A 26,998-nucleotide genomic window follows, 5' to 3' on the forward strand; every position below is an offset into this window, starting at 1 on the left:
TGTCTCCATACAAATGTCACCCTAATACAACATGGTAAGAAACCTTTGTCTCCATACAAATATCACTCTAGAACAACATGGTAAGAAATCTTTGTCTCCATACAAATCTCACTATAGAACAACCTGGTAAGAAATCTTTGGATCCATACAAATGTCACTCTAGAACAACCTGGTAAGAAACCTTTGTATCCATACAAATGTCACTCTAGAACAACCTGGTAAGAAACCTTTGGATCCATACAAATGTCACTCTAGAACAACCTGGTAAGAAACCTTTGGATCCATACAAATGTCACTCTAGAACAACCTGGTAAGAAACCTTTGTATCCATACAAATGTCACTATAGAACAACCTGGTAAGAAACCTTTGGATCCATACAAATGTCACTCTAGAACAACCTGGTAAGAAACCTTTGGATCCATACAAATGTCACTCTAGAACAACCTGGTAAGAAACCTTTGGATCCATACAAATGTCACTCTAGTAAAACATGGTAAGAAACCTTTGAATTCATACAAATGTCACTCAAGTAAAACATGGTAAGAAACCTTTTGAGCCATACAAATGTCACTCTAAAACAACATGGTAAGAAACCTTTGAAGTAACCAAAAAATTCATTCTAGTAAAACATGGTAAGAAATCTTTGGAGCTATATAAATGGCACCCAAGAACAACATGGTAGAAACCTATGAAGCAACAAAAAAAATCACTCTAGTAAAACATGGAAAGAAACCTTTGAAACGACAAGACAATTTCATTTTTTGTAAAATAGTTTTCAATCTAGCTCACCAAAGTACAATGAATATAAACAGTTTACACTTTTGTTAATAAAAGTACAAGAAAATAGACAGTTTTAAATCTTGCTCGTAAAAGTACAAGAAATATTTTTTTACTAACTCACTTAAGTTAAGGAAACAAGAGACAGTTTTCTATTGTAAACAAGGAAACATTACCAGTTTTCTTATAAGTTACCATAGTATAGGAAACATATAAACAGCTTACATGTTTGTCATAAAGGGGATAGACATTCTTAAGTATAAAAGGAGCAAGGAGCTACGATAAGTCTTTGAGGTAATACAGGCTTCTGTACGACAACCACTGTGATCTGGTATTGGTAAACTGGAATTTCTTCTACAACGGCAGCTCTGGCATTTTGGTATGAGAGTAGGTAACTATGTTTGTATTGGCTGGAATATGGAATTACAGGCTGCTCTACTGTTTCAAATGCTAACATATCATGGCTAATAAGCATCAGTAGACTAATTGGACTTTTATTGGGAAATGTAATTAATTTGTGGATGATACTGTTTTGTTTTTGATGGATTTTTTAAAATCATCATTTGTATGTGTTAAAAAAGGAATTTAACATTTTTTATATAATGAAAAAAATTCTAAAGCTGGAAGGTAAAAATATGAGTATTTTTATCAATCAAAGGATTATTGCAGTGTGATTTTTTTGTACAATTCATTTTTTTTCTTTTTTCAAAACTAAAACTGAGGTTATAACGACAATAGCAATGATCAATTCAGATTTTAGCAACATTTTATGCTAATCTTTGATCATCTGCAGAATTTAATTACCTGATAAAGCTTATATAATTTGTGACAATAGCAAAGAAAAATTCATATTTATAAGTATTTTTATGATGATCTTTGACCATCTCCAAGATTTAAATACACATTTGATACACATAATATAACTTAATATCATACATAGAAAAGAGCATTTTCAGAAATAAATATGACTGGAAAATTTGATATTTCAAAGAGCTGAAAATTAGTGTTACCTGGAGATATTCAAAGTTTATATTTCTAATATCTTTGAGAAAAACACTTTTAATTCAAATGCCTCATTTAATTTTAATCTTTTTAACCATTTACATATAGGAGATACATCAAGTCTGCCTTGATAAGATTGTGAAGGTGAAAAAACAGGATTTTAGATAAAATGGCAAAAAAAATCCAAGAAAATTCTGGTGTATATCAAAAGTAAACTTTTTTCTGGACTTATTGCTGGAGAAATCATGATACATTGCACCTAGGCTAAAAATGTTTTTAAATTCGAATACTGATATTAGACAAAATTTGAATAAGGTGATGAGTTTTTTTTACCTCTGTAGGAAAACTATAAATAATGCTAAATAACGGTGGGAATGTTTGTTTTTTGTACGAAACATTGGCAAACTGTTCAGAACTTTGTTCATTAACAAGTTAACAGTTAACTGAGCGATGTGTTAACTTTAAAAGGTGATCTATTCTGAAATATGTCCATATATTTTTTTGTAAAACAAGTTCAACTGAAGTTGGTTTCCTCAACCTTGTAGGAAATACTGCAATTCACAAGTGTGTTTATTTTTGTTCCAAAAGAGTAAAGTTTTCACAGTTAACAACAATGTCATTAATCATGTAAAAATTATTCCAATATTTATGACATCAAGATGAAACTTTAGAAAGTACATAACAATCTGTCAGACAAAACACTTGAATAAAGATGAATACTAAAGTGAGTCTGATATTCTGATAGAATATAAGTGACTTGTAAAAAGGGTGCCACTTAAATTCTAGACTTTTTTCACGTAACTTGTCATAAAATTGGAAACATGCCTGATAAATTACATCTTATTGAATTTGCCTTTGACAAGGTGAAAGGATACATTCATCATAATGAAACCAGAACTATTTTTTCTAACACAGGGTATCATTTGGCAATTTTATGTAAGATATAATATATCATGTAAAGAAGTTGATGTATAAAGATAGATGCAGATGTAATGATGAAGAGCACTATACTGTGAATATACAGGATCCAATATCCAGCAAGAAGTCAGGGTTCCTTACACCAATTGCCCACTTTTTGTCCTTTTTTTTTATAGCTTTCTTTCACTTTTGCAAAATAAAATGATGTAACAAAATTGTTATGGAAGTCTTTAGGGAGATGTCCATCAGATACGTATTAGATGTTTATTAGAAGTCTAAAGGGTATAAATAGTTATCCTTATATCAAATGAAAGTGATGCTACTGATGTCATTAGTTCTAGTTTAAGAACCTTTCTACTGAGACCGAAATTGTTGAAAACCCTATTATAAGAAAAATACCATCATCAGACATTTCAAAAAAGCTTTAAGGAAAATATTACTGAAATTATTTTTCCTTCAATTTTTTTTTTGAAAAGAGCGTAAACAAAATGTTTACTACAAGTTGCACAAGTTTGATGATCATCATCATGTTCCTCTCCTTGAGGCTTTGATAAAATTTATTTTTGAAGATAACTTAATAAAATATCATTGGCAGTAAGCCCAGTCCATCGATAAACGTAAACATATATGATAAGTCAACTATGAGGGCCTCAAAATTTTGTAATAAGCTTTGTCCATTTATAAAAAAAAGATCTATGATAAGTCAACTATAGGGGGCCTCAAAGTACTGTAATAAGTTGTGTCCATTAATTAATAAAAGATCTATGATAGGTCAATTGTAAGGGCCTCAAAATTTTGTAAGAAGTTGTGTCCGTTAATTGATAAAAGATCTATGATAGGTCAACTATGAGGGACTCAAAATTTTGTAATGTTGTTTCCAATAATTTATTCAAAAAAAAATATGATAGGTCATAAAAAGGGCCACAAAATTGTGCATCTGTGATGGGTGAAAAATAACTTATCAATAGGACTCTCCTAGTTCCTTCTAACAAATTTGGATATTTGACTTTAAAGGGACTAGACCCCAGATGGTGTAAAAATCAGCAAATACAGAATTTACTCATTTTTTTTAACAAGCCTAGAATTGTCTATGATAGCTAGTGGGAGGCCTATAATACATCATTGTATATGGTCACAAGAAAGAATGCAACAATCATGTTGCTGTCAACAATCATGTTGCTTTCTCATCTGTGTTTTCCCCCATGTAAATTTGAAATAGCACATAATGTTTTTCCAGTTTAAATCATATTTGTTTATGAGTACAGATAAATATACCGATGCTATTTTCAAACTTACTTGGATTTAAGTGGTAGATAACCCTAGTAAATTTCAAATTGGACAAATGCCCATAAACTGTGAAAGACACATGTGTCATATCGTCACCTTAGTGCAAGATCTCAATATCTGCTTCTATATCTATATGCAGTTATTGAGTTATTGCACTAAGGTGACAATATGTGATATGATACATCAGTCAGTAAGATTCAATGCATTGTACACAACAATGGCAATTTTATTTAAGTCGCGGACAATTTTTCTTTTTTCTTGCAATTGTATCATCTGGTGTCTAGCCCCTTGAATGTAAGTATACTTCACCCATGACAATGCCTGAATGTGATTGATTAAGTGTTCGGTGTTTTGTTTATGTATTTTTGGGTAATAAAAAATATTTAATCAAATGATTCCATCTCCCACCACAGAAGATTTCTTTCCAAGAAACCAACAATGTGTAGAATTTAATATAAAGCCGGGAAAACAAGCTAATTCCAAGGTAAACATTGACCGGGAAGATTTTGTATTCCAGGGCACAATCCTCCTTGATAATCCTGATAGTGATCCCAAAATAAATACTATAAGAAATTTATCTAACTTTGTAAACAAAGAAAATCATTAACTAGATACAATGAATCAATCTGTCTATTTTTTGTGACAGTGAGTCGTATAGTTTGCAAACTACACACCATATGGTCTTTTACAAAAAGTTTCAGCTCACATTTCTTTTATGAATATACTAACAAATGATGAATATACTATTAAACACATGAAACTGTGTATTTTGTTATATTATAATTCACATTATATTTAACCCGACACAAACTCAGTATGATTTATATCCCCCATCCCCCCTCCGCCCCATTACAAATTGAGAATTTTTATCATGCATTTCTGTGGCAGTGATTATGAACCATCTAAGTTCAGATTCAAGACTAAAAACCATCATTTTCATTTTCATTTCCCTTCTTACAAAACATTTAGTGAACTTTGCTAAATCATTTTACTATTTTGAATGTTTTACTAATATTTACATGTATTTTTGTGACAGAAATGGAATAAAGATTATTTTTTTTCCGCCCTAAACATGCTTTCCTAAGTTTGAGTCTGGACTTGGAATCATAAAAATCCTATTCTGAATCTAAGTCTAAACTCAGATTTGAGACAGTTTGATATCATTGTCTCTGATGTTGTCTAATTTTACCCATAATAACATTGACCAATAGAGCAAAATATAAAAGAAAGTTACTTATCAAATATATATATATATATATCTAACATCACAAAATACACAGTAAGTCATTGGAGCAATAAAAATGTCTCACAATTGATTTAGTATGACCATATCACTACTTCTGCAGTTAAAAAAGAGGCAAATGACCAGCAAAAATCTCTCAACGAGGCCACAATTAGAAAATACTTCGTTTGGTGTAAATTAGTCCACATTTTCAGCATAAGATTTCTTTTATTCCCTAGCCTGTTAATTTTATAATGAAAAATGAAAAAATAAAATTTGGCCACCAGAGACAAAAAATCTTTTAGAATAAAGAGGGTTAAAAATGTTTTATTGTATGCTTTCTGGTGGTTTATTGAGTTTTATCAGTGAAATAAAAATGATATTCAATTGTTTCAAACAGTGAAAAAATCAATTTGATATTTTCACTGTTTTGAAATTTTAGCCTGCCCTTACTTCCAAATGAAAAGTAGAGCAGGGCTTGAACACATTTTCATAGACATCATTTACAAGATGACATTATGTTTGCATACAATTTGGCTCACTTAGGAAAAACTACAATTATTTATTTTTACTAATAAAAATTCTTTTTTTGTGTGTTTCAGTGAAAGAATTTTGCACTTAATTTCCCTTGTTAACACAAAAGTGGAAATTGTTGCTGACTTTAAGGGACTGAAAACCCTCACTATCATTGTATGATTCACTTGACATGTAAAAAAATCTTTTAAAATTTTCAGAATCCCCTGTTAAAAAAAATTAAAATGTCAATCTCAATTTACAAAACATGAGAACCATACTATTTGGCCTGTTATAAAATAAACATGGCATTGATATAATAACACACCATCTGTTTATTCTAAATATATAAAATTATGACACCATATTGCTCTAATAATGTTATTTAAACATGGAATATTTGTATACATTGTTCATTCAGATATTTTGGAAAATAAAAGTTTAGTGCTGAAAGTTTGCCAAAGAACCAGTCTTTTGGAATGTCAGCTTATTTGTTATGAAACACATTAAGATAACATACAACACTTGAAATGATAACAACATTTTACTAGTGTTACTTTTTAAAATGCAGTCTTGAGGGGGAAAAATCAGCCATTTTTTCAGTGTAAGAAAATGTGTCGACTTGACTACTGTATGAAAGCTTATAGTTAGATAAATAAAATATATTATGTAAGCTAAACTGAATTATTTACGTGCAAGTAATATTATACCTTACAGGAGGAAAATATAAAATGTCTGCATAGATTTTATAACAGTAGATATTCTAATATATAAGTATAAATAAATGTCACATGTGAAAATCGATATGAATATCATAAAAAAAAAATGAACATGCAATTATAATATCATATTTGTATATCTACATAAATATCTATAAAAAAAAAAGGATGATGTTTTTATTTTGTATATTTTTCAGTATGACACGTTACTTGAAAGAGGAGAAAAATCACACAACGACAAAGACACATCATGCTTTGATGGACATGGAATCAAATCAGGATACTTCTGTCTTTTCCTAGGAAGAACATGAATAGATTTATCCATTATGAATGACCAGTTATATAGGAATACGTCAATCCGTCTGACACCCCCTCCTACGGAAAATGCAGCAGCAAGGATTTATTCGTAATTAAATGGATTTACAGATACATAAACCCTTTTAAAATAAACTCTTTCTTTTTATTAACCAGTGTTTATATATCAGAAATCATTAATAAAAAAAAGCATATGATACATTATGACACTATAAAAGTATCAAATAGTGATGTGTGTAAAATACAAGTAGTTCGCAAACAACAAAGCCTAAAGCTGTGGATTAATTCTACGTGGGAATGTTGAAAACTGATTTAGAAATTCTCTTGGAGGTTATTCCCGTTATGTTCGAAAATAAATGGATTTTCATAATGTAATTTACAAAAATCCTTCATGAAAGATCCCAAAAATCTGTGTCAGGGAAATGCATGGTCAACAATACCCATGTGGAATACCTCGGATTTCATCGCACAAAACAATAGCAACTCCTCCGACAGTGACGGTTTGGTCGCTGCTTATCACTGGGAGGTATTTACTCTGCTGCCAATCATGTTGTTTGGAATTACGGGAAACATTCTTGTGTGCATGGCTGTTTCCATGGAAAAGCGTCTACAAAGCGTGACCAACTACTTTCTGTTGTCGCTGGCGATAACAGACCTTCTTGTGTCAGTGATTGTGATGCCATTCAGTATGGTCCACCAATTCATTGGTAGGTACAGCTATGTCCTTCAGTATGGTCCACCAAGTCAGCGGTAGGTACAGCTATGCCCTTCAGTATGGTCCACCTGTTCATCGGTAGGTACAGCTATGCCCTTCAGTATGGTCCACCTGTTCATCGGTAGGTAAAGCCATGCCATTCAGTATGGTCCACCAGTTCATCGGTAGGTAAAGCTATGCCTTTCAGTATGGTCCGCCAATTCATTGGAAGGTAAAGCTGCCCTTCAGTATGGTCCGCCAATTCATTGGAAGGTAAAGCTGCCCTTCAGTATGGTCCGCCTATTCATTGGAAGGTACCTTCAGTATGGTCCGCCAATTCATTGGAAGGTAAAGCTGCCCTTCAGTATGGTCCGCCAATTCATTGGAAGGTAAAGCTATGCCCTTCGGTATGGTCCACCAATTCATAGGTAGGTAAAGCTATGCCCTTCAGTATGGTCCACCAATTCATCGGTAGGTAAAGCTATGCCCTTCAGTATGGTCCACCAATTCATCGGTAGGTAAAGCTATGCCCTTCAGTATGGTCCACCAGTTAATCAGTAGGTACAGCTATGCCCTTCCGTATGGTCCACCAGTTCATCGGTAGAAAAAGCTATGCCCTTCAGTATGGTCCACCAATTCATAGGTAGGTAAAGCTATGCCCTTCAGTATGGTCCACCAATTCATTGGTAGGAAAAGCTATGCCCTTCAGTATGGTCCACCAGTTAATCAGTAGGTAAAGCCCTTCAGTATGGTCCACCAGTTAATCAGTAGGTACAGCTATGCCCTTCAGTATGGTCCACCAGTTAATCAGTAGGTAAAGCCATGCCCTTCAGTATGGTCCACCAGTTAATCAGTAGGTAAAGCCATGCCCTTCAGTATGGTCCACCAGTTAATCAGTAGGTAAAGCCATGCCCTTCAGTATGGTCCACCAGTTAATCAGTAGATAAAGCCATGCCCTTCAGTATGGTCCACCAGTTAATCAGTAGGTAAAGCCATGCCCTTCAGTATGGTCCACCAGTTAATCAGTAGGTAAAGCCATGCCCTTCAGTATGGTCCACCAGTTAATCAGTAGGTAAAGCCATGCCCTTCAGTATGGTCCACCAGTTAATCAGTAGGTAAAGCCATGCCCTTCAGTATGGTCCACCAGTTAATCAGTAGGTACAGCCATGCCCTTCAGTATGGTCCACCAGTTAATCAGTAGGTACAGCCATGCCCTTCAGTATGGTCCACCAGTTAATCAGTAGGTACAGCTATGCCCTTCAGTATGGTCCACCAGTTAATCAGTAGGTAAAGCCATGCCATTCAGTATGGTCCACCAATTAATCAGTAGGTACAGCCATGCCCTTCAGTATGGTCCACCAGTTAATCAGTAGGTACAGCCATGCCCTTCAGTATGGTCCACCAGTTAATCAGTAGGTAAAGCCATGCCCTTCAGTATGGTCCACCAGTTAATCAGTAGATACAGCTATGCCCTTCAGTATGGTCCACCAGTTAATCAGTAGATACAGCTATGCCCTTCAGTATGGTCCACCAGTTAATCAGTAGGTACAGCTATGCCCTTCAGTATGGTCCACCAGTTAATCAGTAGGTAAAGCCATGCCCTTCAGTATGGTCCACCAGTTAATCAGTAGGTAAAGCCATGCCCTTCAGTATGGTCCACCAGTTAATCAGTAGGTACAGCCATGCCCTTCAGTATGGTCCACCAGTTAATCAGTAGGTACAGCTATGCCCTTCAGTATGGTCCACCAGTTAATCAGTAGGTAAAGCCATGCCCTTCAGTATGGTCCACCAGTTAATCAGTAGGTACAGCTATGCCCTTCAGTATGGTCCACCAGTTAATCAGTAGGTACAGCTATGCCATTCAGTATGGTCCACCAGTTAATCAGTAGGTAAAGCTATGCCCTTCAGTATGGTCCACCAGTTAATCAGTAGGTACAGCTATGCCCTTCAGTATGGTCCACCAGTTAATCAGTAGGTAAAGCCATGCCATTCAGTATGGTCCACCAGTTAATCAGTAGGTACAGCTATGCCCTTCAGTATGGTCCACCAGTTAATCAGTAGGTACAGCTATGCCCTTCAGTATGGTCCACCAGTTAATCAGTAGGTACAGCTATGCCCTTCAGTATGGTCCACCAGTTAATCAGTAGGTACAGCCCTTCAGTATGGTCCACCAGTTAATCAGAAGGTAAAGCCATGCCATTCAGTACGGTCTGCCAATCGGTAGGCATGGCATTATGCAGTTCAGTATGATCCACCAATTCACCGGAAGGTCACCACATTTGGTAAGTTGTATAACATTTATTTACTTATTATATTTATATATTACCCACTAAAACTGATAATTGTAAGAAACTGTTTAAGTGGGTATTTATATATATATATAATCACAAAACAGCAAGTTTTTCTTATTAAAAAGTATTCAAAATGATTTTATCAATTGTAAAAAACAAAGGATTTTAAACTTGGAGAATGGTATTAAAATGTCTTTGATCTAAATCACCCTTTTTGCAAATAGCATAGGATTGCAACCTGTTTAAATAGCTAAGGCAAACATAATCAATCCATCAAAATTTTACCAATGGTTGGTTTTGACCAGCAAGAATGTCTTAATGTCAACAGATTTCGACAACTGACATGGCTAATAAATCATCGAGTGTATCTGGACTTTTTCTATGATGATCTTTATGCTTGGAATCCAATTCTACAGATTATAAAAATCCCATACCTCCAAACTTTGTGTGAAAAAACTAGACAATCTGTCTGCAGGAATGCTCTATAAGCAATGGAATTTTTATGAAAATGTTCCATTAAATGAAAAAGCATTTTTAAGCGCCATAAACAGACTTTTGAGGCTAGATAGAGGGGCATCAAAAGTAAGTCCTGGGAAATTTGAGTACTTAGTATTGACAGTTTAAAAATCAAGGAATTGTCTCCGGTGTATATGGATGCTTTACGCCTGGCATGTTATAGAACCAATCGGGGTTCTATTTGAAAAAACCTCGGGTAAACGCACCCATATCACGTTGTATCTTACTATAAGTTTCTTCAACACTTACATCTAAATTTTACTGAAAATTGATGTGACTTCTATTTACTCATGTCACTTACTCTATAAGTCTTCATGGCTCGTGATGGTGTTTAGGTGCCGAGAGCAAGTCATAAAGCAGCCAATGGGTGCGGGCAGACTTTTATAAACTTAGAAACAGAAACAGAAAACCCCATAAAACTGACTGAAAGGCGAAATGAAGCTTTTGCTCAACAAAAAATGATAACTGCTATGAAAATTTCAATGATCTCTAATTCTGTTCCCAAATAGTTTGTTGCTGAGAAAGTACTAATATAAAAGAAAAAAAACTCAATTCTTAATGTCAGCTATGCTTAATGTCAGACAGCCCCAAATGTCAAAACTTACATAAGCAAGAAATTTCAGAAGTTTTAAAATGCCGAGATGAAAGACATGAACAAATGTTTTCATTCCTTTAAAACATATTTCTTGGTGATAATAACTTTTGCTTTCCATATAACTCAGGGGGGAAGACAGCTAGGTCTGGAAAATGTTTGTTAAATGTGTAAAACATGAACTAAACTAGACATAAAGTTTAACAGTTACTGTTTAAACTCATTTAGATCAGTTAATGTGACAGCCAAATAAATATGAAAAGGCATTTTGTTCACGCCATTTTGTTTATTGGCAAACATGACGTTGCCAATAAACAAAATAGAGTGAACAAAATGCTTGGCTCTCAGATTGGCTTGTTCGAAGGGATGAACTTATACAATTGAATCAGTCACATAGAGTAAGGTTATTCCAAATACAGTGCACAAAATACATTGATTTAAGTGACTCTGAGGCGATGAACTAGAAATGTTTTTTTTCCACGTTTTCCCACATTTTTCAGAAACAATAAGGAATCAATGCCATTTCATTCACAGAATCTGAAAGACCCTTTTAAGCTTTTAGAACGATTTAAACCTGCATGCAATGCATATGATAACTAAATGATTCCATTAAAAATGCTTTCTAATTCGCAAAGGAAATCCCACACTGCATGTGAAATGAAAACAGTTTCGCACATGATTTCCCGTCAATGCCTTTTCCTATAAAATGTGACAGAAAAAAAATAACATTCAGAATGCCAGTATGTTTTTTCAGCAATTATGGTTTCCCACTATCCATGGAATCTATAACATTTGTTGTAAGGATTTTTTTTTGCTGCCATTACTAATTCAAACTGCCTATCAACATTATAATTTAGCTTGAAAGTATTTTCTATGCAATAATGAATGGAAATTGTTGTTTTGTTTGGAATGCATGACGGCACAAACAGCCTCATTGACATTTAACATGAACAAAACCACCATACCATTATTACTGTCATGTAACAGTCCGAGAGAGACCAAATTGTCTGTTAACAATCCCATTTCAACAACCAAACCAGTCCTAATTTAGAATATTAAGACCAGAAGTGCTTCCATTTTCAGATGGAAACTTTGATATTTTTATTTTCAATTTGGAAACCATAAAAGCGTCAAGCGTCATTATCATCATTCTAAGAATTCTATTTTGTAACAGTCTGACGTACACACAAATATAAACGATCTTTCAATTACGGTACTGCCAGTGCCCCTGATGAAATGCAAATTGGGAAGATGCTGGAAGAATCCCGTTTGTACTGATTTAATTTCCGCGAGGAAAGTTTAAGGGTAATTTATTGACTACTTTACGTTCACTGTGTATGATAATTAGGCAATTTTGTTAGACTGTACAGCAATGGTCACACAGAAATATCTTAACATTTTCGCATCAACTGGTAAATGGTCATCATAAAGATGTTGCATGTCTGAATGTCACCTTATGGTCTGAGAGTCACTGTTATATTTTCGGCTTTTTTAAGCATAATATTATAGTATTAAAGAACCGTATTAAGGATTAAGGGTTGGTTCTATGGATGCCCTATACAGAGACTCAGAATTTAACATTAATCAATATGCAGACCGCCTAAATTATGATTTTAATATCATTTGATAAGCAGGATTCCATTAGAAAATAAAGGAGTATTTGGTACAAAAATAACTCTGTAATGGTTATAATACAGTGAAGGCCTGGAGGACACCTTAACAGGACAATGAACGAAAACAAAAATAGATTCTTCATCAATCCAATATATATACTTAACATGCACCATATGTTCCACATAAATATAAATCAAGATCAGCATTTGAATTATAAATAAAAAGAGTATACACTTATTATGTAAAATACAATTGTGTTTTAAGTGTGAAATTACGTAAAAATGTGGGCCTGAAGTATGACATAATGCAAAACTGGGCCTATGAAGTATGACATAATGCAAAACTGGGCCTGAAGTATGACATAATGCAAAACTGGGCCTATGAAGTATGACATAATGCAAAACTGGGCCTGAAGTATGACATAATGCAAAATTGGGCCTGAAGTATGACATAATGCAAAATTGGGCCTATGAAGTATGACATAATGCAAAATTGGTCCTATGAAGTATGACATAATGCAAAATTGGGCCTATGAAGTATGACATAATGCAAAATTGGTCCTATGAAGTATGACATAATGCAAAATTGGGCCTTTAAAGTATGACATTATGCAAAATCAGGTCTGAAGTGTGACATTATGCAAAAAATTGGACCATAAGGTTGATTCACCAGAGGAGATCTATGAGACAATTTTATGAAGAACGTTTTCACAAATTGATACTGAATCTTCATTGGTTGGGTTAATATAAATTTGTACAAACAAGATATAATGTCCTACATTTGCAAAACATATCTCGTACTTGATGAAACGGTAAGATATGGCAGAGGAATATAAGAATGTGCGTCATGCTGTGAAGCATCCATTCCAGCCTAACAACAGTTGGTGGCCAACTGACTGATCCAGTCTGATTAATCCACGAGTATGATTTATGAGCAGCTAAAAAATATGATAATAAATGGGTACAAAGTGGTTAATTGTCTGGTTTGCACTTTTTTGTTTCTATTTGAAGATTTCCAAAAACACTAAATTTACACAGTAAGGTTTTTATCCCCATTAGCAGCAAATTCCAGACCATTATACATTTTAACAAAGGCTGTGACAATACCATACTTATACATTTTTTTTAAATTTTTTTAGATGACTTTAGTTGCCCACCAATAAAAACTTGCTTTGTTGACAGCTATTTTAGTTTTTGACCACTACTTCCTTAGCCAACAGTATCTCTTACCCCTGGGTAGATCAGTCAAGAATGTATTTACCCTTTCATAAAAGTATCAACCAATGAAAGTGCATAAATAATCCTGTGACTTCTACTATAATATATGAGTTTGTATTAATTCTCATAAATTTGTAATTCAATATGACACATTACTATACATTATATGTATTCATTTGTAATGCAAGAAAAAAAGTATTTTTTTTATTTTATATTCTTTAAGGAAAACAAAATGACCAGAAGATTCATATTTATTTTTTTCCAATTATCCAAAATTTATTTTACATGTGACCACAAGATTTTTATTGATCTTCTTCCCCAAATATAATGAGAGAATTCAGTTCATGAAATACTGTACCTCATGATTATTAATGCAGCGCATACATGTATATTAACGAAGATGTTTACAGAATATCCTGCTATATAAAAACCACAGGAGCTTGGCATTTGTCCTGTTGATGTACATAAAGACCTAGGTATAATCTCTTTGTACTATTATCTTTTTCTATATCTGTAAACAACAAATAAAGCACCAATGATCATGTTAATATCACGAGCAGATTAAGAGAGTAGTGAATCCGATAAGCACCCATCCCCCCCCCCCCCTTCAAAAAAATATTGATCAAAGTTTACTTTTTTTTTGGTAATATAAAATAATTCGAAAAATATGCTAAAAGTGCACATTTTTGGACTAGAAATTGTCAGAATGTTCTTGAGGGAGAATCCCCAAACCAATGTGCACACATTTTATGCCATAAACATTTCGGTTTTGGCTTAAGTTAACAACATTTTCAACATCATCGTTGTTAACTTTCAACTTTTTTCTAATCTGGAAGTTTAATGGAAGTTTAATCGATACACTTGGGATCTGCTGTATTTTATACAAGACTTGAGACAATTTGTTTCAGCTGTACATGTGTATATTAACATATAAGCACATCATCAAATATTTCACATTGAGAAGTCAACAACGATGTTGTTAATTGTGTTGTCAACTTTCACAATCAGCCCATTCTCATTCAGTACATAGTTTATTGGATAAGGAGCTTTCTTCTCTGACTTTTCTGAACTTTGTAACCTTCTTTTATACCTTTAGAAAAATTACTGAAATGCAAAAAAATTAACAACATGGATTCCTCAAGAAACAAAAAGATAGCAAAGTTAATGAAGAAACCATGAGTATCACTCATCATAATTTTTACAGAGATTATTAATCTGGTCAGTGGCTTCAGGTGGGCTGACTGACAGGAACAAGCAGTGGTCAGGTAGATAATTAGTTTAGATAGGAACAGACAGATGTTTGCATGTCAGGTATGCTAACAGGTGAAATGTCAAAGAAACTGGCTAGCCATATCCCGGAGAAATGTTGGTATCTTTTTCTCTTTTTTTATGAGTTAAATGAACGTTTAATGAGTTTCAATTATTAACTATAAGTCAGATATTATAAGTTCATGTATTGAAGGTTTAATTATTATTTTTCATACATTAATGTGGATAGTTCATACTGCATGATCGCACAAGAAATCAGAATAAATCCTTGTATTTACATTTTCCACTTTTCATTTCTTTATTTTTGATGGTAATAATGACCTTGGTTGTAATAATTAATGTGTTCATCCAAAATACTATCAAGATTTTATAATTCATGTTTTACATATGCATCACCCAGGTCTTTCTTGTGAAACTCCGCCTACAGAGGTCATAAAATGTCAAATGGTTCATGCAAAATAAATGCAAATTTTAAAGTAAAGAAATTAGCAAATGTAATTATTGCAAGCAAAATAAACAAAGTTATAATAATTGGTCACTGTTCTTCCCTTGTATTATTTGTAGAACATTTCCTAAACTCATCAAAATTTAAAAGCATGGTCATTTGCTTAAAGCTGCACTCTCACAGATTTACCGTTTCAACAACTTCTGCAGTCTGGTTTTTTGTCAGCAGTCTTATATCACTGATTTCCATGCATTTTCGCCAAAAATAGCTCATTTCAAGACAAAAAAGTAAAAAAAAAGTTGTCAAAACATTCAATCTGTGAAAATGCAGCTTTAATATGAAATATTCTGTTTAAAAAATTAAAATAAAAGTATTTTTGAAAGGACCTTTAACGAACATATCTATAATGCTAGGAAGACAATGATAATATCATCTAAAGGTGAATTAAGGTGCAGATAAACAAAAATTGATCTCTGTTGTAATAAAAGCATAAATTCAAATTTAAAAAGGCATCAAAAGTTTTACCAACACATTAACTGCCAATTAACGCTGCAGGTGGGTATGGAATAATTTCCAGAAGAAATGTTTCAGGAAGCATAATTAATTCCTAGAAAATTGGAATATAAATCTTCCCAGCCGAGTGAAACAAACAATAGTTGTAATTTGGCTCTAACTTCGTATCTTTTCAACTTGATCTTCTTTCTTATGCAGCAACTAAAAACCATTGCAAAAGTTCCATTTATAAGAGACATTCATGCCAACACTTTTTTTGACAAGAACATTTTGCCTAGTTATTAGTATAAAAAACACTGGGAATGGATTTTCTTTTATATCTTATGAAAACAGTGTACATTATGGTAATATGATGTACACACAGATTTTAAGACTCAAATGAAATAATTTTGTTGATACCAGTTGTCTGGTTTAATAAGCACAGTCATCTTAGTGCACTCCCTATTATACAACAGCAAGATGTCGGGATAATGTTAAAGCAAATAAACTATCCGCTTATTGTTCAGAAATTTGTTGAAGTTAACAAAATAGTTAACTTTAAAATCTGCAGTTCGGAACAATTGACCCAAAGAATGCAGCATGGTCTCCCATCAATTTCTAAGTACATTTCGTTTTAACTTAGAATTATTAATTTACAAGTTAAAATTATAAGTATGATATATTTTTTTAAACAAAAATCCCTGATACAAACCAATCCAGCCTGTAGCAAGTTCTAAGAAGTCAAGTATTAAGTAGGTAAGGGATTTTAATGGTACATGGAAGAAAAATATCTGCAACTAAGCTTTTTTGTTTAATTAACTGTTATTTATGGTTTCCCAATAGTCTGCAACAGGAATTTCTACTTAACAATTTACTATAATGAAGCAATGAACAGTAAAGCTGTATCACCCAGGCATATAGCTCTTTTTTCCCTGACCTGTGGCAAAATGGTACTATAAGCGCTAAGTGGGGAGAACACCAAGCCTAATATGTTTTGTTTTTGTTTATTTCTCAATCAAACATAAGGGGCATAACTCTTCAAATATTTCAGCCAGAGTCATGGGCCTTGGTACACATGTTTGTATTGTCTCTGGCAACATGTACACCAAGTTTCATTCCATCTGGAGTTATGGCCATTTTAAGTTTTTGAACAATGACAAAAAGGACAGTTATATTGTTCGGAGTTTCTTTCTTGGAATACTAGAATATCTGAGAATTTAAGAACTTTGTAAAAAAAATCCCAAAGGATTTCATGTTCTGATTTTGGAAAAAAGACTAACCCTTAGGCTGCTGATGGCGATTTTAAAGGCTTTGCAAACAGCTTGGAACCAGACCAGACACCGAGTTACTCGGCGCCTGGTGAGGTTCCAAGCTGTTTGCCACTCAGTCAATAAATCCCCAAAGTTTTAAGTAAATTGAAAGAAATTTAGAATAAACCAGACGACATTTTTGAGCAGACGACAATTTACCCAGCATGCAAAGGGTTAATCATCAATCCTATGTGAATTGCCTTTTGTGAACATTTATACCAATTTTCATGTGAGTAATTTTATCAGAGGAGATTGCTCAGTGGCCAGCACCACTCCTATGACAGACAATAAATACCCTGTTGTTGTTTTTTCAAAACAGAAAGAATTAAATGAAACTGTTTTTATATGGAGCTTTTATGATTAAAAAGTATCCAACAATATTATATGAAGAATGATTTGACTTTCAATAAGACACCTACGAAAAAGATTTATGAAGTTCAGGAATAAATTCATATTCTTAAATTGAGGTGATTTTAACACATAAATGTCTAAACAATTAATTCAAAGTTGGTTAGATCTATATTTAATTCTACACTTTTGTATTAAATTTTCACTATAGCAATAAAATAAAAAGATAAATTATTACTTGATTGTTTAAGAGCAGAACTTAATATGCATTGTATAATATTTAAATTTATTTTTCAGCTAAAAAGAAATGATTACAGTAAAATTTCCTCAGCAATTTCCTCAGCAATTTCCTCAGATATAGTCAATCTAGTCAAGTGATGAAATAATGGAAACCAAAACATCTGGATGGAAATTGATTAACAGGGAAAACCATGCCAACGTTCTGCCCTCATATTATGTTATAATTAGTTATTTTACACAACCTATCAACACCTTGTTTATAGCCATAGAAGATCAAGGCATCTAAATATCCTTCCATCATCCAACTTTACATAACAATTTTTGAACGGAACTTCCTCTTATTTTTTCCTTTACCTGCATTTTTTTTACATTATTCTGGCATTAAATTGCATACCTTAAGAACACAAATCTTATCAGGTTCCTAAATCAAGTTCTTCTGTACATATTTGGGTAATAATACTTGAAGATTATTTGTGTTGATATATAGGAGAACACTAATTGCTGATAACAATTACCTCCCCTGTTTCTTGTTCAAAGTGCAGTTTCATCAAGGGGCATAACACCATTAAAACATGCCCTTATAATCCAAATTTGTAAAGGGACATAACTATTACACCATGTTTCAACAACAGTGATTTGTATAAATATCTTAAGGGAAATAAGCCCTACAACAACAGCAATTTATTTGAATACTTAAAGGGACATAATTCCTACTTACTATGTAATTATGTTGAAACAAAAGTGATTTATTTAAATATGAAAAGGGACTTTATTGCTTCAATGTTGAAATACAGCAATTTATTGAAATACATAAAGGGACATTATCCCTACAATGTTGAAGCAACAGTGATTTATTGAAATACACAAAGGGACATAATTCCTACAATGTTGAAGCAAAACTGATTAATTGAAATACATAAAGGGAGATAATTTCTACAATGTTGAAGCAACACTGATTTATTGAAATACATAAAGGGAGATAATTTCTACAATGTTGAAGCAACACTGATTTATTGAAATACATAAAGGGACATAATTCCTACAATGTTGAAACAACAGTAATTTATTGAAACACATTAAGGGAGATAATTCCTACAATGTTGAAGCAACACTGATTTATTGAAATACATAAAGGGAGATAATTCCTACAATGTTGAAGCAACACTGATTTATTGAAAGGACAATTGAAATACATAAAGGGAGATAATTCCTACAATGTTGAAGCAACACCGATTTATTGAAATACATAAAAGGACATAATTCCTAAAATGTTGAAACAACAGTGATTTATTTAAATACATAAAGGGAAATTATTGCTTCATGTTGCAATAAGCTATTTCTGAAAAAAAATATTTAAAGATATCAAGATGGAAATAACTATCAAGTTTCAAAGTAGTTTCTTTGCCATTGGACTGTTTCTTTTTGTCCAAATGATTTATTATGTTTGCAAACAGAAAGCAGACTTCCAAAACCAGCGACGTTAAATAGTTGAATTAAATCCACAATTTCTTACATATTTCCATTTGTTCCACCTTTGAAAACCCATCCTAGGTGAATGACTTAAAATCAGCTCTCAGCGCAAGATTTATGAAATTCCATATAATATTAGAAGGATTTTCGCCCACGTTGTGTTGTATTTCTTACTCTGCAAACAGTTGCACAAATAGTCATCATCTTGTTATCAGTTGTCCATCAATGAATCAATCATCAACCATCAGATAACAAAGCACCAGCTCTAACATGAAACCATTCAAATATCTATCTCAACAATGATGATCCTTGGGCTTAGCACAAGACAGACTTTTCTCCCACCCTCTATAAGAAGATACAAATATTTGGCCATGCTGGAAATCCTTTTCTCCCTGCCCAGATAAGTAGATCCAAATATCTGTCCATGCTGGAAATTCTTTACTCCCACCCAAGATAAGACTATATAGTTCCAAATATTTGGCCATGTTGGAAATGCTTTTATGCCACCCCAGATAAGTAGATCCAAATATTTCGCCATGTTGGAAATCCTTTTCTCTCACCCCAGATAAGTAGATCCAAATATTTCCCCATGTTGGAAATCCTTTTCTCTCACCCCAGATAAGTAGATCCAAATATATGGCCATGCTGGAAATCATTTTCTCCAACCCCCCGATAAGTAGATTCAAATATGTATTTAGCCATGCTGGAAATCCTTTTCTCTCACCCCAGATAAGATCAAAATATTTGGCCATACTAGAAATCCTTTTCTCCACATTTTTACTATATTTTGTTAAACTAAGATGGGAGAAATAGCATCTACCATGGCCACATGTTTAATTTTGGTTTAACCCGACCCTAGCACAGGGTGTTCTAGGGAAACACCCTGTGTTTACACAAGCAGCAATGGAAGATATTATAATCTTCCTTAATTTTAATATTCAGATCTGATCGTCTTGGGCCAAACCCTCTTTCAATAATTAGTTTCATTATTTTCTGTAAAGGTCCCTGTTACCTTGTGATAAAAATTAATAGAACACTTAACAATAATGAGCTTTTAATTACACCCTCATGCTTTTAATGTCATATTTCAAATTTATCACACCAACAACAACGATGATTATGAATAAAATATAAGCTGATGGGGTCTATTCTTTGAAATTTATCCAAGGCTTAATTCTACAACACTATTTTTGCTTTATAATCGATAACAAATTAAAAGGACCATTTACTGATGTTAATGCCCATTTTATGTAGTTTTTTGTTCTCTTTGTAATAAATAATTATTTTCCGAAGGCATTCATAACAAAGCCTTAAGCGTTTAAATTTGAGAACAGAAAGGAGCGAAAATTAAATCTGTTCAAAGAACTGTCTCAAAGAATTATTTATGAAATCAGTCCACTTAAAATAATGAAGTTTGAAAATGTTAGATGGGAAACCATTGTAAATAGGCAACAAAAAAAAAACACTGTAAAAAATGGAAGCCATAATATTGAGCATCCATAATGATTTTCCACACCTCTCGATGGTGACAGCAGAATCAAGTTACAGGGATATTTTAGAAGACAATTAGTAATTGTTACAGACAAGACAGGTCACATCCAGGATGGCGATATGTCCATTATTCAGGAAGGTTTCGGGCACTGGAAAATATCGTCTGTGTTAAAAGCATAATCACATATAGCCACAGCCGACTGGCTCAATATCCCAGGGAACGGCCAAAATACTTTTGAGCTTTGAAAAAGAGTAAAAACATTTTTTTTAAGAAATTGTTTTAAAAAAAATGTCTGTAACAATTAAGGGTTCCTAAATTTTTTATAACAATTTATGTATAATCTCTTTGAAATTCAATAATAGCCTTTATCATAATAATGACGTACACTTGGATTTGAAACTCCTTGAAATATTGTCAACAACCACCTTAGATTTCTCTTTTATGATTAGAACCCAAGTGCTTTGATAGGACAGGATAAAAAAAATTGTCCAATAAAATGAATGGAATCACTATAAGGATAAGGGCTGGTATTCAATATTGGTCTTACCTGGATCTTAGAGCGATGTAGCTAATCGGATTACTTGTTATTAATAACTGACCAATAGAGTGAATGAAGTCCATGATGTAAATTGAATACCATCTAAGTATAAGAATGCTATTGAATATGGGCCCTGGTCCTATTTAATAACCAAATAACTTCGACTGTTATGAAGTTAAAGATTAGAATCTTAAGTATTTTGATTGGCCTGTATATTACTGACCATATAGATTGAATGGAATCACTGAGGCATGCCTAAGGATTAATATTGAACACAGGTCCGGAAATTCGTAACTTCCATTGAAGTTATGACAAACAGTAATACTGTAATTCTCCGTTTTCCTGTGCTGAATCTACTAAAAATTGCCGTTTCAGTTTTGCTCAAGTCTACAAAAATACCCCACAATGTATCCTCAACAACCAACATTTCTCCACCACATTTGTAATGAGGCAAAAAATGCTGAACACTTAGGCCACAATTAATTATTAATTGTGTCTTAGACATTCCATGACTGAATCTCAAAAGTAACCGCAACCCGAAAATATTTGCGTCTTTCCAGTGTTCATTTTTTTATTATTATTATTTGTTTTTCATTACGGAAGTAATTATTAAAGTGAGGAAGTAAAGAAAAAAACAACAACAAAAAAACCTAACTTCATCTTAAAGGCTCAGTTCATATAGGTTCAATATGAAAAAAAAAAAACACACACAAAAAATTAATGCAACCTTGGACTTTATTACCCCAAAAAATGTTAGTCTTTATAAAAGTTTCTTTAAATTAAGAGCTACTTGGCCACTAATTCCATTTAAAAAATGCCAAAATATTGCTAATATTTCTTAATCTTTACATAAATCATATTTTTTTGTCTTGATCATAAAAATCAAATGATTTAACCACAATAATGCATTAAAATTTAAAATAAGATTTTTTATTCATGCAACAACCTTTATTATGTGAGGAGAGAAACACCAAACCAACTATTAGTATATTGTGGCCTAATAACACAAGAAATAAAGCTGAACAACTAGTGCTGAGAAGTTGGCATTCGCTAACTAATGTTTTGACATAATAATTATCCATAACAAAACATAACTACTTTTGCAATTATCTGAGGACTCCTCAGAGCTATAAATCTGCAGTGCAAAAAACAGTTCTTTGAATACAATGACGTTAATAACATTAAGACAAATGCTGACATTTTTTGTTTTTTAATGAGGGAGATTCTAAGCTCTTTAACATGTCAAGAAAATGCTACCTGTCATTTTCTTAACTTTTAACAGCAATGTTCATTTAATAGATGATTCAAAAGAAAAATTAACAATCTTAAAATCTGCAAGTGGGGGGAAAATAAAAGATATATAATAGAACCTGTAAAGCCAAAACATGCTTTGAAGGGAGATAATCTTGGAAAGACAAAAGTTTAAAGGGAGATTATATTCAAAAGACAATAGTTTGAAGGGGGATTATATTCAAGACAGTAGATTGAAGGGGGATTATATTCAAGACAGTAGATTGAAGGGAGATGATGTTCAAAAGACAATAGTTTGAAGGGAGAAAATATTCAAAAGACAATAGTTTGAAGGGAGGTAATATTAAAAACAATAGTTTGAAGGGAGGTAATATTAAAAACAATAGTTTGAAGGGAGGTAATATTAAAAACAATAGTTTGAAGGGAGGTAATATTAAAAACAATAGTTTGAAGGGAGATAATATTCAAACGACAATAGTTTGAAGGGAGATAATATTCAAAAGACAAAATAGTTTGAAGTGAGATAATATTCAAAAGACAATAGTTTGAAGGGAGATAAAATTCAAGGCAATATTTTAAAGGGAGGTAATACTTAAAAGACAATAGTTTAAGGGGAGGCTATGTTCAAAAGACTATAGTTTAAGTCGTAGAAATATAGTTTTTTTCTTGAGGTAAGATAGAATGAAATTATTATACACTACTATTTTTGCTTTCAAGCTTGTAACTGAAACAAGCATTTCACAGGATAATAACCCCATGTTTGTTTGTCGTTTCAGGTTACTGGCCTTTCAACTACATTGTGTGTGATGTCTACGTGACAAGCGACGTTCTCATGTGCACATGCTCCATACTCCATCTATGCAGCATATCTCTCGAGCGATACCTGGCCATAAGTTCACCGCTTGCCGTCCGAAACAAATCAAAAAGTGTCGTCATAATCAAAATTGTACTAGTCTGGATTCTATCAGCCGCAATCACAAGTCCTATAACAATCCTTGGAATTTTGGATCATAAAAATATATTGAACAATAATCAATGTGCGTTAACAAATGAATATTTTATTATATACGGATCAACTGGGGCATTTTTCATTCCACTCGGTATTATGGTGATAACCTACGGACTGACCATACGTCTTCTACATAAACAATCCCTCATGTGTGGTCATGGAAGGGATGGGGAAGGTCAGCCAATTATTCGCCGATCAATGAGTCGAAAAGCCAACAAATTTCGAAAGCGGGTAAAATTTGAAACTCGAAGAACACAAAGCTGTCCAGACAAGAATTGCAAGGAATACAATGAATTTCCTAACCGAACACGGAGTGTTAATTCATGTCCTCATGCTTCATCGACCAAAAATTCGCCAGAGCATGAAATCATTGAAATGACTCCTCCACCATCTCCTATGTATTCGAACAGGAACGAAAAAATTATGGAAGAAAATCACAATGGTGTTCATTGGCGAAAATCTAGTATTACGAGTACAACTTGTAGCTCCTTAAGCCACGATTCACCTAAGCGTTTAAAAAATCTTGTTTCTAAACATCATTTAGCCTTGAAAGCTGCAAGCATATTGCTAATGAGAAAAGAGGGTCCTTCTAATATACCACAATCACCAAGACATCATGATCAAGATGATGTAAATACTGAACAGCGAGCTTCAAAAGTATTGGGCGTTGTGTTTGCAATATTTATAATTTGCTGGGCGCCATTTTTCATTGTGAATATACTTACAGTATGGTGCAAAAGCTGTGAATTTAGCAGTCTGCTTATTACTCTTTTTGTGTGGCTTGGATATGTTTCCAGCACACTCAATCCAATCATATATACAATGTTTAACAAAACGTTCAAAATGACCTTCATAAAATTGCTGAAGTGTCAGTACAAGACAATACAGAAGTCACTACGAGTTCGTTGGCACAGTCGCAATGGATATAACCCCACATTTCGCACCCAAAGTTATTACATGAATGACGAAAAAGCGGAATCCAATCTGTAGAAGTTATATAAACATTTATCTGTGTCAGATAAAAGCTGAAAATAAACTGATTACCACAAAAATAATTTCTTATAGATGTTCATAATAGTCATGGTATAACACTGGGTTTCTTATAACAAGCTTCAGGTGTTCTGAACAATAAAATTCAAATTCTCATACAAATGAAATGGCAGATGGCGAAGAACTGGGTCCAAAGAATGACTGGTTTAATCTTCAAATAATCAATAGTTTTAAGCATCAAGCATGTAATACTATGCAAATATTATAGGAGAAAATTGTACAAGCTATTTAAACACACACCATACAAAGAATATGAAAATTAATGGTATTAGAATTTTGCTTTTACTATACCATTATTTGTGAACAAGCTCTTTAATTTACTTACACATGTATTATTTTTAAATCTCGTTTTCACATTTTTTTTTTTTTTAAAGTTTGTGATGCCTCTTGCCAGCATAATAACTCTAGTCTGACCTCTGAACTATATACTAATGTATGTGTGTTTGCCAGATCAACATGCTGCTATGATTCATTTTGCATTTGCCTTAAATTTTTATTCATAGTAAATGTATTGTACGTGTATATATTCTACTGATGTATTATTTGTCAGTTTTTATCAGTCAAAATATAGAGAAAATAAACCTCACAAAGTGACAATCTTCCTGCACTGTAGTTGGTTATACTTAAATATTACTGAAAAAAATCTGCAGAACATGAATGAGCCTATACATTTTCATCTGCAATTGTCAAACCCGTACTGTGATAATGGCTCTATGATAAATGGTTCTGTATGTGTTAAATGGTTGTGTTTAATGACACTGTGTTTAATGGCACTACTGTGTTTAATGAATCAATGTTTTATGGAGCTGTGTTCAATGGCTCTCTGTTCAATGGCTCTCTGTTTAATTGCACTGTGTTCAATGGATCAATGTTTTATGGAGCTGTGTTCAATGGCTCTGTGTTCAATGGCCCTGTCAAATGGTGGTGTGTTCAATGGTTGTATGTTTAATTGCACTGTGTTCAATGGATCAATGTTTTATGGAGCTGTGTTCAATGGCCCTGTGTTCAATGGCCCTGTCAAATGGTGGTGTGTTCAATGGTTGTATGTTTAATGGCACTGTGTTCAATGGCTCTGTGTTCAATGGCTGTATGTTGAATGGCACTGTGTTTTAATGGATTTTCATGGACAATAACTAAAGCCAAACAGACAATCTCTTAGCGACACACAATACAACAAACACAGACCACACTCATACTGAGATATCCTTTATCAATCAATGTCTGAATTGGTTTGAATTAAAAAAATTAATGCCTCTCTGTTTAATGGCAATGTTAAATGGCTATATGTTTAATGGCACTGTGTTCAATGGCACTGTGTTAAATGGCTGTATGTTTAATGGCAATGTTAAATGGCTATATGTTTAATGGCTATGTGTTTAATGGTAGTTATCAATGGCACTGTGTTAAATGGCTGTATGTTTAATGGCATTGTTAAATGGCTATATGTTTAATGGCTCTGTGTTCAATGGTAGTAATCAATGGCACTGTGTTAAATGGCTGTATGTTTAATGGCACTGTGTTCAATTGCTATGTGTTTAATGGATCATTTTTGAACGGCACAGTGCTTCATGGTAAAAAACTAAAACCAAACCGACAATCATGAAAAGACGCACAAGACAATTAATACAGACCACGCTCATACTCAGTAATATCCCTTATCAATCAATGTCTGAGTTACCTCCCTTGGAAAGGCCATGGAACAGTCAGTTAGACTGAAGTTGAATTTCTGGAATAATTTGAAATCCGGTTCAAAAAGATACAATTGAATACGATGGTGTCAAAACATCAAAAAATGTAAGGGGAAAAAAGAGTGCAATAGCATTTAAAAGAAATAAAGACTTACATTCGAAACTACACAGGATTACAAAATACAACAAAAACGACGCATAACAACACTTATCTGTATCAAAAATGACAACACTTGTCTATAACTAGTATAAGCCTTCAGAAGTAGCTATAGACTCTTCAATACTTGGATCAGATTCACAATTATCAGTGATTGTGATCAGAAATTCCACAATTACACCAAGGAAGTGCCTTTCTATCTGAAAATCTGGGCATAAAAAGTTTCCAAACATTCTTGATTAAATCACCATTCATCATCCAAGCAATCATAAAACTGAATTCGATCATTTGATTATTTCTCATAAACACTTACAAGGCCAAATTCAAGTCAATCATCCGCATAAAATGCACTTATATATCTATATTTGCCATCAATGTTTCTGTGATTGCTATGAAACTATGCCAACGTCAGGGTTGTTGTTGTTTTTTCAGTCAAAGAGGCTTTTATAGCTAAAAAAACCCGAATCACAGCCAGAGTGTTGGGCCTTGCTTAAATGATGTAGGCAAAAACAATGACTCATGTTACTTGTACCTAGTTTCATGAACTGTGTTTTAGTTATT

The 26,998-nt window shown here is 33.2% G+C and overlaps 2 protein-coding genes across 8 annotated transcripts in view; one reads left to right on the forward strand and one right to left on the reverse strand.

Moving 5' to 3' along the window:
- LOC128220482 (26S proteasome non-ATPase regulatory subunit 1-like) overlaps positions 1-26,998 on the reverse strand; it is a 213,745-nt gene that overhangs the window by 23,376 nt on the left and 163,371 nt on the right. The gene's annotated exons all lie outside the window — the stretch shown is intronic.
- Positions 1,007-25,197, forward strand: LOC128220484 (5-hydroxytryptamine receptor 2C-like). 6 transcript variants are annotated; one of them, XM_052928898.1, is made up of 3 exons: positions 1,007-1,165; positions 6,637-7,461; positions 23,310-25,197. In XM_052928898.1, exons 2-3 carry the CDS (start codon positions 7,146-7,148, stop codon positions 24,530-24,532), a joined length of 1,539 nt encoding a protein of 512 aa, XP_052784858.1. In that variant the 5' UTR covers positions 1,007-1,165; positions 6,637-7,145; the 3' UTR covers positions 24,533-25,197. The 6 variants fall into 6 exon arrangements, with proteins under 6 accessions (XP_052784858.1, XP_052784856.1, XP_052784857.1 ...); XM_052928896.1 differs by having other exon boundaries at positions 1,012-1,157; XM_052928897.1 differs by having other exon boundaries at positions 1,013-1,169.

The sequence above is a fragment of the Mya arenaria genome, chromosome 15 (assembly GCF_026914265.1).
Source record: "Mya arenaria isolate MELC-2E11 chromosome 15, ASM2691426v1".
Taxonomy (NCBI): Eukaryota; Metazoa; Mollusca; class Bivalvia; order Myida; family Myidae; genus Mya; species Mya arenaria.